The 13551-nt window shown below is 41.5% G+C and overlaps 1 protein-coding gene across 3 annotated transcripts in view; it reads left to right on the forward strand.

Annotated features, from left to right (window-relative positions):
- The window catches only part of LOC121919056, a 169658-nt gene extending 160798 nt beyond the window's left edge, over positions 1 to 8860 (forward strand). For 2 of the 3 annotated variants that reach the window (XM_042445254.1, XM_042445256.1), the window contains 2 exons: positions 7227 to 7452; positions 8024 to 8860. In XM_042445254.1, the coding sequence (XP_042301188.1) occupies positions 7227 to 7452; positions 8024 to 8125 (328 nt within the window). In that variant the 3' untranslated portion in view covers positions 8126 to 8860. The remainder of the gene's footprint in view (positions 1 to 7226; positions 7453 to 8023) is intronic. The other variant, XM_042445257.1, reaches the window with a different exon arrangement.
- Positions 8861 to 13551: the final 4691 nt, after the last annotated feature.

Consider the following 13551-nt stretch of genomic DNA (forward strand, 5'->3'; position numbering starts at 1 on the left):
GTGTAGTCTCAGAGTTATTTCCCAGTACCAGATGATTCCATTTTCACTGCCATAATCTTGTACCCGAAAAACAGCATTACACAGAAAAGTCTTCAATTACAAGTTGTTTATTAAATCCTCCTGGAACACAAAGAAACAACTGATTTTAAAGAAACCCACAATTTAATTGAATGGTCCCAGAATTGCCCTGGCCTCCGAGGAAGTGATACAGTCCCCTGTTGCTCCTTCTAGTTCCTACCCCAGTTGCCTTCATAACTAGTATGGTCTACCAGCAGTGAGACCTTCTGTGTTTGCCTATTAAAAGAGGCACTGCACAATAGGCTGCTTGAAAGTGCGAATGTAAGTTCCTTGCATGCAAAGACAAATAATTACTATAGCTTTCTCCCACTGGGGAACAACCATTTTTATTTTATTTTATTTTGCACAATATTTCCTTGTATTTGAGAGTCTTGATGAATACCCTTGGGTAGAAAAACACATGGATTTTTACCAAAGTTTTCTATAAATTTCTTGCACAACACCCTCCACATTTCCTAGACAGGAAATAGACTTTTTTTCTGCATAGAAAATGTGTAACTGTGCAATAAAGCCACCGTTACACATCCTCCAGAGCACTTCAATACATTTGAATGCAGTGACAAAACTGTCCAAAAATCTTACTGCTTAATTATTCTGCCTGATAGGGTTTCCTGGAAATAAAGAAATCCTTTTATCAGTTGGGAAATTAATAAATAGATAATGGCTAGAATTCACTAAGACAGTCATGAATGTGTAACCTAGAATTAACACATTAGTGAATGGTTCATATCCATAACCTCAACATAGCTTTAGGGAACATATAGGGATCATGAAAGCCACTGTAGTCTATGGGGGTCTGCTCCCCTGTCAATCCGGAAGCAGCTGACTGACATTTCCATCCTTCCTTATGCGAGGGATCTCTGGCAATGAGGGGACATTGCAACAGTGGCCATACTTCTGCCTGACACATCAGAGATCACTCACGGGAGGGGTGGACGCAACAGTCAGCAGCTTCATGACTGAAAAAGTAACAGACCCTTGTCAATTGAAGTGACTGTGCATGCTAAATGGGGATCACGGCATTGGGCCAGGGGTCACTACATAGCTACATAAGTACCGTGGCTATGTATCTGCACAGTTAATTGAGAATTCCAGACAATATTCTTTCCATCCATGCTTAAGAGTACCAAGGCCAAACTACAACATTGCAAAAAAGCCAACCACAGGAAAGACGGTTTCCCCCAATATTATATTTTCCTCATAATGTTAATGGAGGGCTATTTGCAGAGCAGGAAGCAAAGACATGAATCCTTTCTCCATGTCCCAGTTTGTTATTTTACTCCTTCCTGTCAGCTGTGCATGAAAGCCAACCACAGGCAAATTAGCCTGGGAAATATTTGCAAGGACGAGGCATAAGTACAATCTTCCATACCCTTTTTTTTTGTTACAGATACTACTCTGAAAAATCCTCATGCTGCTACAGCTTGTGCCTTTGTATTAATTGGCAGACACACATTTATGAAAGCACAGTTATCTAGTCTAACATGCTAGCCTGTGAACATTTGTGAATGCTTTAGGAGTAGAGTGCAAATATTTCCACCGCTCTCCACACTATCCTTCTTAAGGGCAGAATCCCCGACACTCCTTTCCCTCAGTGCTATCTGGAGAAAGAGCTGAGAGGCCCAACACTTGATGATTCTCCAGTGGAGTGTCAATGCAAACAGTATAGAAGTGGAGTGTTTTACTGCTGAAGTTAGTGTAGGAGTAAACGGCTGTGATTTGAAAAGCCCTCACTGCTTTAATCATGATAGTATTTTTTTAAGAGCCTTATGTGCAAGCTGCTTTGAAATTCTGATGTAAGACTAGGATATGCCCTCCTGAATATTTGATATCCTGAACAATGCCTAGCCCCTAATAAAATTCAAAATGTAATCAATTAAATCAATTAGAAGATTAAATTTCACCATGCTATGTGTACCACTGGCAAAATTTACAAATCGCATAATCAATGCAATCCATTAACGCTGACAAAGGGAGGAGGTGATGGACTGGAAAATCTCCATCAAGGGCATTCAAAAGATGTAATTAAAAATACATTACGCCCTGAATGCAAGGCTCCCTCTGCATTATCACTGCCTTGAAGAACACTGCTCAGGCTTCCAGCTTGAGGCTTGCATGGAAATTCCAGAGATAAAAATCACATATTATAATGTTAGGCAACTTGTGCCAACAGAGGAGCAACAGAGATCCAGGTCCCATAAGTCAAGTTATTGACATACCTTTGTACCATTGCATGGAACTGTTTAAGTTCAGCTATGCCTTGCAGGAGTGGGGTTAGAAACTTAAGGATTCATGAGGTTCATACCTGTCAATTTTGTCCCAAACATTGGGGTTATGAATCTGCTTCTTCTGAGAACCTCTTTTAAAATTATACAGTTTCTAACAAGGAAATTAGCTATAGGAATTAATCTAAGACACAGGTGCATCAGGTTTTCTCTTCATGGACTTTGGGAGAAGGGAAGTAGTAGAAAAAAGTTTGCCTATTGGGAATGGTACCAGGACTGGAATTCATTTCTATAAGGGTTTGAGGAGGAGGAAAAGATATCTTGCCTTAAGTAAATTGCTCTCCCTGTTGAAGGACTAAAGGTGACATTCAGCAACCACTCTCTGTGCATAAAATTTATCTCACTATAATAGGTAGACTACTGATATTGTCACCAATCCACCTTCTCACTGTTTGATTTTTATGACGCTCAGGTCCATTTCAATTTATTTCAAATGGCCTTTTTTTCCATGCCAGCAATCCTGAGAGCTTAAAACGAGCAATAAGACTGCAAAGAAAAGATTGTATAACTAAACGGAAATGAGTCAAATCAAAGAATAACATTAAGATAAACAAAAACACTCAGATGTCCACAAGATTAGGTCCTTTGACTGAGGAACCATTTCATGGTTGAGAATTCCAAGGCCAGAGAAATTTTTTATAATAGTATCAATGCTAATTTCTGGCCAAGGCTGCAGAACCACTTTGAATGTCATGCTCAAGTTGAAGGCCAGGTTACCAGGTCAGATGCTTACCCTGCAAAAAAAAGTGACCTGCAAAAGGAAGGGTGCAAAGAAAATGTCCTTTCAAAGACTTCCACACAGTGGAAGAAAATGGCCTTCATTTAGGAAACTTTATCCAGCATGTCTTCCTCTCAGGTGAAGCACCTCCTGGACAGAATGCCACTCAGGGTAAATATTGGGATTATTATTTGGCAGTAAGCCATCTACTGCAAACCCCTTGCTACCTACCATGTTGTTTGGATTTCCTAATCCTCTGGAACAGATTTGCCAAGCAAGGTGGGCTGACAGAGAAAGGGAAATGGTATAATTGAAGATCGCCTCTTCCCTCTTCCAAAAGGGGAAATGATCAGTTGGAATCAAAGCCTTCCATGGACAGAAACAATCTTTCCATCCATAGAAGGGAGGTCCTGGACCAACCTAATGTCAATATCATGCCCTCTCAAGGTATTTTCAGAGTAACCGTTTTGTGTCCAAATGGCCATTCAGTCCTAGATTTTGGATACCCAGTAGACACAAATGGACATATATGACTTAATCAATGAACCAAAAGCAAACATTCCTATTCGAAGATACTGAAACACTGGCTAACATGAATACAATCAGTACAATGTAATGGCACATTATGCCATAAGTTAACAAACCACCAGCGTTTCTGAAAATTTTTTTAACAAAATTTCTCTCCTTGTACACTGTGATGTGCAAAATGAGTTCTTCATATGTCTACAGGCCAGGGCTTAATTCTTGAGGTAAGTGCCAGGACTCAAAGGTTTAAAGTGCCAAACGACATGTCACATGCCTTTAAAACCCTGCTATTTGATTGATCTAATGTTTATGCCTGGTGCCATTTACTAGTGGGGACCGTACATTCATTTTCTTCTCAAAGGAAGCAATGAATAATTTTAGCAATTTTTCTTTGACTGTGAGGACAGTTTCAAACAGCACAGTTTTCAAAGACCCATTTACAATTCAGGATTTATTCTGTGCAAAATTCGTATGTGGTTGTTTGCAGAATACAGTATTTTTGGCACAGAAAATGCTGTTTTCACCACAAAAAACAATCACATGTATTTTTTGCACAGAGTAAACCCCCAATTATAGCATATTTTGCACAGGAAACATTTAGGTGCAGAAACAATGCTGATTTCTATGCAAACTACCATGTGCAGATTTTGTGTACAATAAGTACCAAGCGTCAAATATTCTTGTCAATCCAGGATTCGTTTCATCAAGATTTCTCAGCACGTGAGAAACACTTTGTTGAAATCAGAAGACTAGGATTAGAAAGGGCACCTTTGAAGGAACTAACCAAGATCCTGAAGTATAAAGATATATGATTGAATACGAAAGTTAGGATTGCCCATGCCATCATATTTCCAATTTCTATGTATGATTGTGAAAGCTGAAAAAAGCTGACAGGAAGAAAATCAACGCATTTGAAATGTGGTACTGGAGAAGAGTTCTATGGATACCATGGACTGCTAAAAGTCAAATAAAGGAGTCCTAGAGCAAATAAAACCATGACTGTCCCTAGAAGCCAAGATGACTAAACTGAGACTGTCGTACTTTGCACATGTCAGGAGAAGACATAACTTACTAGAAAAGATATTAATGCTTGGTAAGGTACAGAGGAATAGAAAAAGAGGAAAACAGCATTTCGGGTGGATAGACTCAATCAAGGAAGCCCCAGCCTTGAATCTGCAAGACGTTAGCAGGGCTGTGGAAAACAGGGTGGCTTGGAAGTCTCTCATTCATTTGGATGGTACAAATGAAAGTCGATTTGATGGCAGCTAACAACAAACTGAGATTTAAAACCAAAGCTCTACTCAAATGCAGCTAATAGTAATCACACATCTTTGAAGGCTTAGAAACAGGAAACACAGCCAGAGGGTTGATCAATTTATATTATGAATGCTATCTTCATAACCAGCAGGAGAAGTATTTGGACTCTTTTGAAAGTGTCATGTCTGCAAAGACACAGTAAAGTCTATAGGATGAACCAAAGATTTCACTGATTTTGGTCCCTATTTACAGCTTATAGAATAGAAAGAAAGGGAGATTGCTAAAATGGTTCCCTCCTCACCAGTCACACTGCCTTGAATGTTAGACTGTTCTTCTGCAGAGGAAAAGAAGAGAAGAGAAGCAGAGAATGTAGCAGTAGTCTGGAGACTGAATGGACCAGGAAGAGAATTAAGAAGAAATTCAGGTTCAAGGCAACAAAACACTGATAACTAACTGCTAAGAGTTTGGTTTTCTGACTGAATACAAGGATTCCAGTCAAGTCGTGTTGAAAACTTCTAGTCAAGAAAATGTGTTTCATCCTGTACATTGAGAGTAATTAATAGTAGGTTTTGTATGCCAAATTTTATACAGCTCCTTTATGTGTGTTAACAAGCAGGAAATATATATTCTCTACTCTACTGCACTATATACCACTGAACATTTGTTTAGCTCCATTGTAGCAGCTTCACTCTTTGGAGGCTTTCACTCCTTCTCTAGCTCTCTGTCTGCTGCCAACAAATACCAAAAGGCTGATCTCTTAATGCCCAACCATGTCGTCACTGAAACCATTGATACTCTTATATCCACATAAAGAGATTCTGTTTGGTCCCTGTTCCCAGAGCAGTGGGAGTGCATAGCCTCCTTTGCAGATCAGCTTCCTTTATATGAAGAATAATGCCAGATTCTGAGTATGTCCTTGTGAAAATCTGTTTATTTTATAGAGTGAGAAGGCATAGTCAGTACCGAGCCTCATTAACCACAAACAAAGCTAATCCCAGGACAAAACCAGGAATGGGAATGGAAGAAAGCCAAGGTCTGCTAATCCAGTTGTCTACTGTGAAGCAAGACTATGCCCACTACAGTTGCTGTATGATCTGTCTACAGACTCCAAGTGTGAGCCTGGCAGAGCATGCAGCCCCCAATGACTCAATCAAGTGGCCTAACTTTCAGTGTCCAAAAATCTCTTAGCAAAGCAACATCTATGTAAGGGAATGGGATGCCAGTGCTTAAGTAATGTGCTCTGACCTGAACATGAGAACAAACCATTCACTGAGGTGTGCTGTTGTGTGCACGGTCATGCTTTGCCAAGCCAGATCTCCATACTCCCAAATCTTCTTTTCTCCACCTCAGCCACTTGTAGGAATGTGTGTATGTGTGTGTGTGTATGTTGTTGTTGTTGTTTCTTGAAACAAACTCTGTTCTAAGCAGGACCCTTGATAATGGAAACAAGCCCAAATAACCACGACAAAAGAATGCAGCCTTTTTCTATCAAATAAGATGGAAGTACACTGTTTACATTATCATATGCATTTTTAATTGACTATGAGACAGAGTACCCAGCAAAGGTAGTTGTGTGTGGGAGAGTCCTTTTTTATGTTCAGGACAAAATACATACCACAGCAGGTCAGCTATCTTTCTCTGTCTTCTCCCCAAACACATTCAGACTCAGAAAGTCTCCTTTCATTCATCCAAGGGATCATGGTAAATTTAGCAATCAATAGGACAACCCAACTGTCAGACTTGATACATCTTGCTAAGAGGTCAAAGCTCTGCAAGGAATAAACATTTCTCAAGCTAAGTACCAGGTAGCCTCAGGATATGAAATTTAGTTTACAGATCAATACATTAAAGCTGTACGTTGGAGTGACTTTGCACATGCATCTTTTCTTTTCTTCTTTTTAAAAAGACAGACACGTTCATAGGTAATAAACTGTGATATCTCTCTGTTTGTGTCACTGTCTAGTATAGTATTAGCAAAAGCTAGCATACCACCTAGAAGTACCTCGCTTTATTTCACAGTGAAAAAAATACACTTCTTTGTGGGCTGCATGGTACCCTTAGCCAACACTACACAAGGACTCATGCAGATATCTCAGTGTGATACCCATGTACATGTCTGTGTGGAACAAGCTGTGAAGTATCTTCAGCTGATAAGCACTGCTGCTGCATTTTCTTATTAAGATGCTCACTCAGAATATTCCAACTAATACACACTATTAGCAATGTGTTTTTCACCAAAGCAGATCACATGTTAGTGAATTATGAGGGTGTAAGTCAGATGCACACTATCATAACTCACTTTGTTATTGTGGAAATCAGAATTCTGTTCTAACCATACAGTGACCCAAATTCCTGTTGTGTAGTTGTGTCTCCATAGTTATGTCTCTCCATGCTACTTCTCTGCAACTCCTTGTAAGCAGTGCAGCCACCTCTCAACACAGCTGTTTCCATTCGAGAAGAGGGTGGGTTCAGTGGGGATGCATCCAGATATTTTGCTGTAGCTGGACATGTTGCAAGGATGCCATCTGCAGGACGTCCCAAGGATCCCTGGAGGTCACTGCAGATGTCACTGCAGATGCCCAGCTAAAGGTATGACAGTGGTTAAAGTATTTGCCTGTGTAAATTAAAATGCATTAGATTCAGGATACCACCCTGAAACACTAAGATGAAACAAAGGAAATATTATGCATGGGCAAATTCAAATTGCTCTTTCCTTTCACACAAGTGGAATTCACTATCAGGTTCAACATGTGTATATGAAGATTGATCTTAGTTATTTTGATGGCACTGTTTGCCTGAACCCTGATAAGAGGTCCCTGTCCTCGGATGCATCAAACACTCAAGTGGCATCCCCTTTTTTGTTGAGGTAAATGTAGCACAAACTATATACAATGGAATGGAATGCAGACATGGGAAATGCGGCATTTCTTTTGTCTGTGCCTGCCCCCTTTCCTGGTTACGATTCAGTTCCCTCTATTTGCAGGTGTGAGCTTTGCATTAATCACAGCAGATGGTACCAGTGCAAATGGTTCAGTGCTTGTGTCAACTGGCACATGCAACGGTTCAGTGCTAATCTAAATGATGTTTGAATAGTATGGTTACAAACCACCACTGCAAGAAATTCTCTCCATTCTGAGTCATGTATGTGTTTGCCTTTCAGGTTACCTTCCCAGTCTCCTTGTCACGCTTCAGCATGCGACGCGTACAAACAGGGCATAGCTTCAAAAAAGGAATTGGGGAAACCCAGAGTGACTGTCTCTAAGCGGTCTAGGAAGCTCCAAAGCAAGAAAAAAGGACACCGGGAGCCATCATCTCTTTCTGTCTGTCTCTGTTGACCGCTGAGATAAATTTGTCTTGCCAGCCAACAAAGATGAGTGCTCAGCTCTTTTCAGTTCGGTATCATCTGCTCTTGGGTCCCAGCTTTTTCTTTTATATAAAAAAAGACATGTTGATAGCCAAAGCCTGAGTAATTGAAGCTACTGCTGTTCCAGGAAAGTCAAACATGCTTCCTTTGTTATGAACACTTCATAGGCTTCTTGTATGGAGCCATGACAGGATAAGTCCTTTATAACCAGGACAAAAAGTGGGTGGCTGTGGGGAAATGACTCAAAGAAAACCCTTTCTCATTCTGCTGTCACTGTAGATGATCTTGTTTATTTGTTTAAACCCTCCAGGATCAAATCATACAGATTTTTTTTCATAGTACAATCTTTAAACAATTCAGAATGCTGTATTATACAGATGCATGGATGCTTATTTGCTCCAAGAAACCCTGAAGTGGCAACTTAACACAATGGAGATGTCAAGAGTCTTGTAACAACACTGTTATATATTTTGTGCCATTTTGCAGAAGTACCAAAATATATGTTTTTTGAATTTTTATAATGCATTACTATTATCTATTATTTTTATTATTTTTAAATGCAGTACTACTTTGTTTCATTTTTAAAATGTCTATCCCTTCCAAAACATGTCACATGTGAAATTTAGAAGTAAAATAAAATGTTAACAGAAATAATTTGACTATGCTTTTTAAAAAATCCATACAGGAATAGTTCCATAGTAAGGTGTATATGATGTTTTCAGAGTCACTGGGTAAAAGATTCATTGTGATTCAGAATGTGATCAGTAGATTAGGACAGAGAAGAAAAGGAGGTGACAAATCTACTACAAACAAACAAGCTTCATTTATTTACCACTTCATACCGCCTAAGCAATGTCTAAGCAGTTTACAACTGTAAGCTAATTTGCCCGCAACAATCTGGGTCCTCATTTTAGAGACCTCGGAAGGATGCAACCCTGAGTCGAGCTTGAGCCCTTTTGCTGGTCTTGAATTGCAACCTTATGATTTTGAGTGAGTGGCTGCAGTACAGGCATTTAACCACTGCACCACCAGGGCTACTACTACATATTAGCTGAATAACAACAGGGACACACAATTGGCAGAAAAAAGGCCACAACTTTATTGAATAAGCAAAAGAGTGAGAGGGTTGGCCCAAAAAGAATGTCCGGATCTATCATCCACCAACCCATGTTGGTCAATGAATTGCATTGCCTGGTCACAGCCAGGCTTTGGGATGACAGAGGGGTAACTGACTTAATGGTTATGCGCATATGCGCATCTTCAAGCTTATCACCAGGGAATGCTGAATTGATGTTGCCTCTACACTGGCGACATTGCTACTCCCTCAGCACCTCCAGGTCTCTGATGGACTCCCGATCCAGTGCTCCACAGCACAGAAAACCATCAGATCCTAGACCTATGCTACCACCCCTGGAAAGTTGTGACAGCACATCATTGACCCTGAATTGAGGGAGGGAGGGTGGAGAGCCAAATCAAAATGGCGCCGATAACTGGCACCACATGGCCTTATAAAGTCCCCTTGGCCAATCGGTGGCCAGGAAGCCGGGGGGGGCTGCCACCCCTGGGACTCCCAGCCAATCCCAGGGCTCACAGCCCCTGACACCAGCCAGTAGTGGCTGTTTCTGTTCCCAGGGCACCTGGAAATTGGAGTCCCCTACCAGTGCCTAGGGCCTGGGAGGCTTGCGCCACCCAGGCAGGGCCCAGAATACCTGCAGCGTCATGGAAGACCACCAGCCAGAGTTTCCCCTCTCCCGCCCACAGCAAATGGGCTGGCCCGGTAAGTCGGGTGGCCCCATTTGCCATCAATGCCACATCCCACCTAAAACCAGCCTATAATCTGGCTCCCAGCCATGATGAGATGGCTGATTTGCAAAGTCAGAAGCTTCCCAGCTTTGCAAATCAGCTGGCTGAGCTCAGATTCTAGCCAGGATTTAAGCGGGTTTTAGACGGGTTTTAGGCGGGAGGTGGCATTGGTAGCAAAATACATATGATAATATCCAGCTGCATCTTGGAAGAGGATTCAAACCAGGCAAGGTAATTATTTACTGTGGGCTAAACTCTACAGTTGTGGTTCATAATCCCTGTGTTGAACAACAATGTTAATGCACACCTGAATGTACAAGCAAATGTATGTACACACATGTGTATGTGCTTCTACAGCATGCCCGCTCCATACACAGGTGCGCCATATGCGGCTTCCACTTTATGTGGAAGCTGCGCTGCAATACACTGATGGTGTGTGCACTGCAAACTCAAGCCCCATTCTATTCAGTGGAGCTTGAATTTACTCGGTATTTGCCCTACGCGGGGTGTGTGTGTCCAGAATGGATCCCCACGTAAGGCATGGCTCAACTGTACATTCAAAACAACACCGTGTGTGCAACTCCTTTTCCACATCCTTGAGTGGAATGCAGATGTTCTGCATAGTCTACAAATGTCCAGCTGTTTCCCTAGTGGAACATGCTTATGCATTAGGATTGTGACCAGTAGATCCTTTAAGCAAGGTATTCATTTCCTCAAATTCAGGCATTGGTTCTGGAGATATCATGATTCAGCTTCTGTGTTTCAGATAATATTTGCTGATCTACAACTTAAGTAAGCACAACTTTTTATTTTATATTTTGATCCCCCCCTCCATCTACCTAGCTCTCAAATAAGTCCTAGTCATCTCCTATCATTTTGTCTCCCATCCCCTTTCACCCCTTCGTCACCATGTATTTTATATCCAGCTACTAGTTTCTTTCATTCCTTCTTCTGGCTACTTTTATGTTCATTTCCTTTTACATTCACTTTGGCTACATCTGCACTGCAGAATTAATACAATTTGACTCTGCTTTAACTGCTATGACTCAGTGCTATGGAATTCTGAGATTTGTTGTTTTGTGAGATATTGAGCCTTCTCTGTCAGAGAGCTGTGGTGCCACAACAAACTACAAATCTCAGGATTCCATAGCATTGAGCCATGGCAATGAAAGCAGTGTCAACCTGCATTATTTCTGCCGTGCACATGCAACTTTCCTTTTACGACACATTTCTTCCGTTGCTGCACATTTCTGTTTTATGCCCAGTTTGCTGTCCCAGGCCCTTTTATTCAGTTTTACAGGATTCCCCTCTCCTCCCCTCATTGGAAGGGGTCCTCTTATCCTAGCAGGGGAAGAAGCCTATGAGACCTGGTGAAGTGGTCACCTCTGTGGAAAGAGGGCAAGGGATGGGAATTGCATGGCTGTCTCCTCCTCCTATTGTTTCCACCACCCAGTTGGTCCTGGTCTGCTGCGGAAATCTTTTGCTAAAAGCTGCTCTCCAGATCTGGCTAGTTTTTGAAATCCTGGCTATGAGTGGTCCTGGGAGCCAGGACACCATGGAAAGGGTGACGTGAGGAACTGGGAATACAGACAGTTTTCCTGGTTACCCATTCAGAGAGTCTTCTATCCCTGATGGTGGTCCCTGAACCATAAATAAATAATAATAAATAAAACTTTTTTTATATATCCTGCTTTTCTGTGACAAGACAATCAAAGCGGCTTACAACATGTTAAAATCCACATTTACAAATTTTTGTCCCAAATTCCCCTCCTTAAAACAGGATTAAACAAGTTACAATTAAAACATCTATTAAAAATACAATAAAAATACAGCGAGGACAGAGCGGTGGGCTGATACACGATGTGAGGGGCAGTCATTCTGTGGCCGGGCACTTTTATTCAGGAAAGGCCTGCCGGAAGAGATCCGTCTTGACAGCTTTTTTAAAGCTGTCTAAGCTGGCAATTTGATGGATCTCGTCCGGCAGACCATTCCATAGTTTGGGAGCAATTGCAGAGAAGGCCCTCTGGGAGGTAGCAGTTAGTCTGGTTTTTAAAGGCTGCAATAGATTCCTCCCAGAGGACCTGAGGGTGCAGGGCGGATTATATGGAAGCAGGCGATCCCTCAAATAGGTTGGACCCAAGCCATGTAGGGCTTTAAAGGTTATAACCAACACCTTGTACTGTGCCCGGAAACTAATAGGCAGCCAGTGAAGAGATTTTAAGTTGGGTGTTATTCGGTCAGTCCTCGTTTTTCTGGCGACCAGCCTGGCTGCCATATTTTGCACTGGTTGAAGTTTCCAGACTAGGCACAAGGGTAGCCCCATGTAGAGCACATTACAGAAATCAAATCGTGAAGTTACCAGTGAATGTACAACAGTTTCTAGGTCCTTTACTTCCAGGAAAGGACGCAGCTGGCGTATCAGCCGAAGCTGATAACAGGCACTCCTGATCGTTGCATTCATAGGCTTATTTGGCGAGGACACTGAAAAGAGCCATTTTGGTGGTTGCTCCCAGAAAGGAATTCCTTTGGATGCTAGGATGGTCCTCATTTTCTTGTCTTTTGGCCAACAGACAAAGACTGTTTTGTTTATCTAGGCCTTTGAGTGTTGAAGAAGGTCTTTTAATAGAGGTGTGTTATATTTTTTTATCATTATGACGCACCAGATTTTAAAACTATTTTGAATCAATGTTTTGAATATTTTTTTTAAAAAAAAACCTTCTGAATTACCCATTGTTTAAATTGTATTTTGTTTCTACAGCACACCTGTATTTTACGTGGGCATGGTATATGCTGAAAGCCATATGCCAGAAAAGCCCCTCACACATCCTGGAAGAAATAATGGGGGTGTGCCCATGGTGTACACGCATGGCCGCATGGCTGTGCGCTGCAGGCACGAGCCCCATTACTTCTAATGGAGCTCCAGCACACATGGATTTCCCTTTACACGGAGGGATCCGGAACGGATCCTCGTGCAAGGGGAAGGCCCACTGTACTTACACTGTGACCTGCCTTGGTTCCCTAATTAGGAGAAAGACAGGATATAAAACAAACACACACACAATCTGTCTGGAGCCAGGCATTCAAAAAGAGAACTAATGAGCAATGGTCATGCTGTTTCTGGGGTATTCCAAAAAAGTAACTGGAACTACTGAAATAGACTAGACTGTATGATGTAACCTTATAGATGAAATTTACCAATCATATTGTGGCCTGTCAAGGGCTTACTACCCATCCTTGCAAATCTAGCAGCAGATCAAGAGGTTTATTAAACCCGTTGAACTACCATAAGTGGCTGATAGACAGCATTTATGTTTGTGAGTCAGACATTTTATAGATCTGTCCTTTGTAGTATCCATAGAGAGAGGTGTGAAACACCATCACAACATTAATAAACTTTAGAAATACTTTTTATTGACCTCCCACATTCCTACAGATGTTTGTGCACATGGTTCTCCAGATTTTTCTGCACAAATGGCATTTGAATTGCATTTTATGTTATTTACGTTTGGCCACTCTCTATC

The sequence above is a fragment of the Sceloporus undulatus genome, chromosome 1 (genome assembly GCF_019175285.1).
Source record: "Sceloporus undulatus isolate JIND9_A2432 ecotype Alabama chromosome 1, SceUnd_v1.1, whole genome shotgun sequence".
Taxonomy (NCBI): Eukaryota; Metazoa; Chordata; class Lepidosauria; order Squamata; family Phrynosomatidae; genus Sceloporus; species Sceloporus undulatus.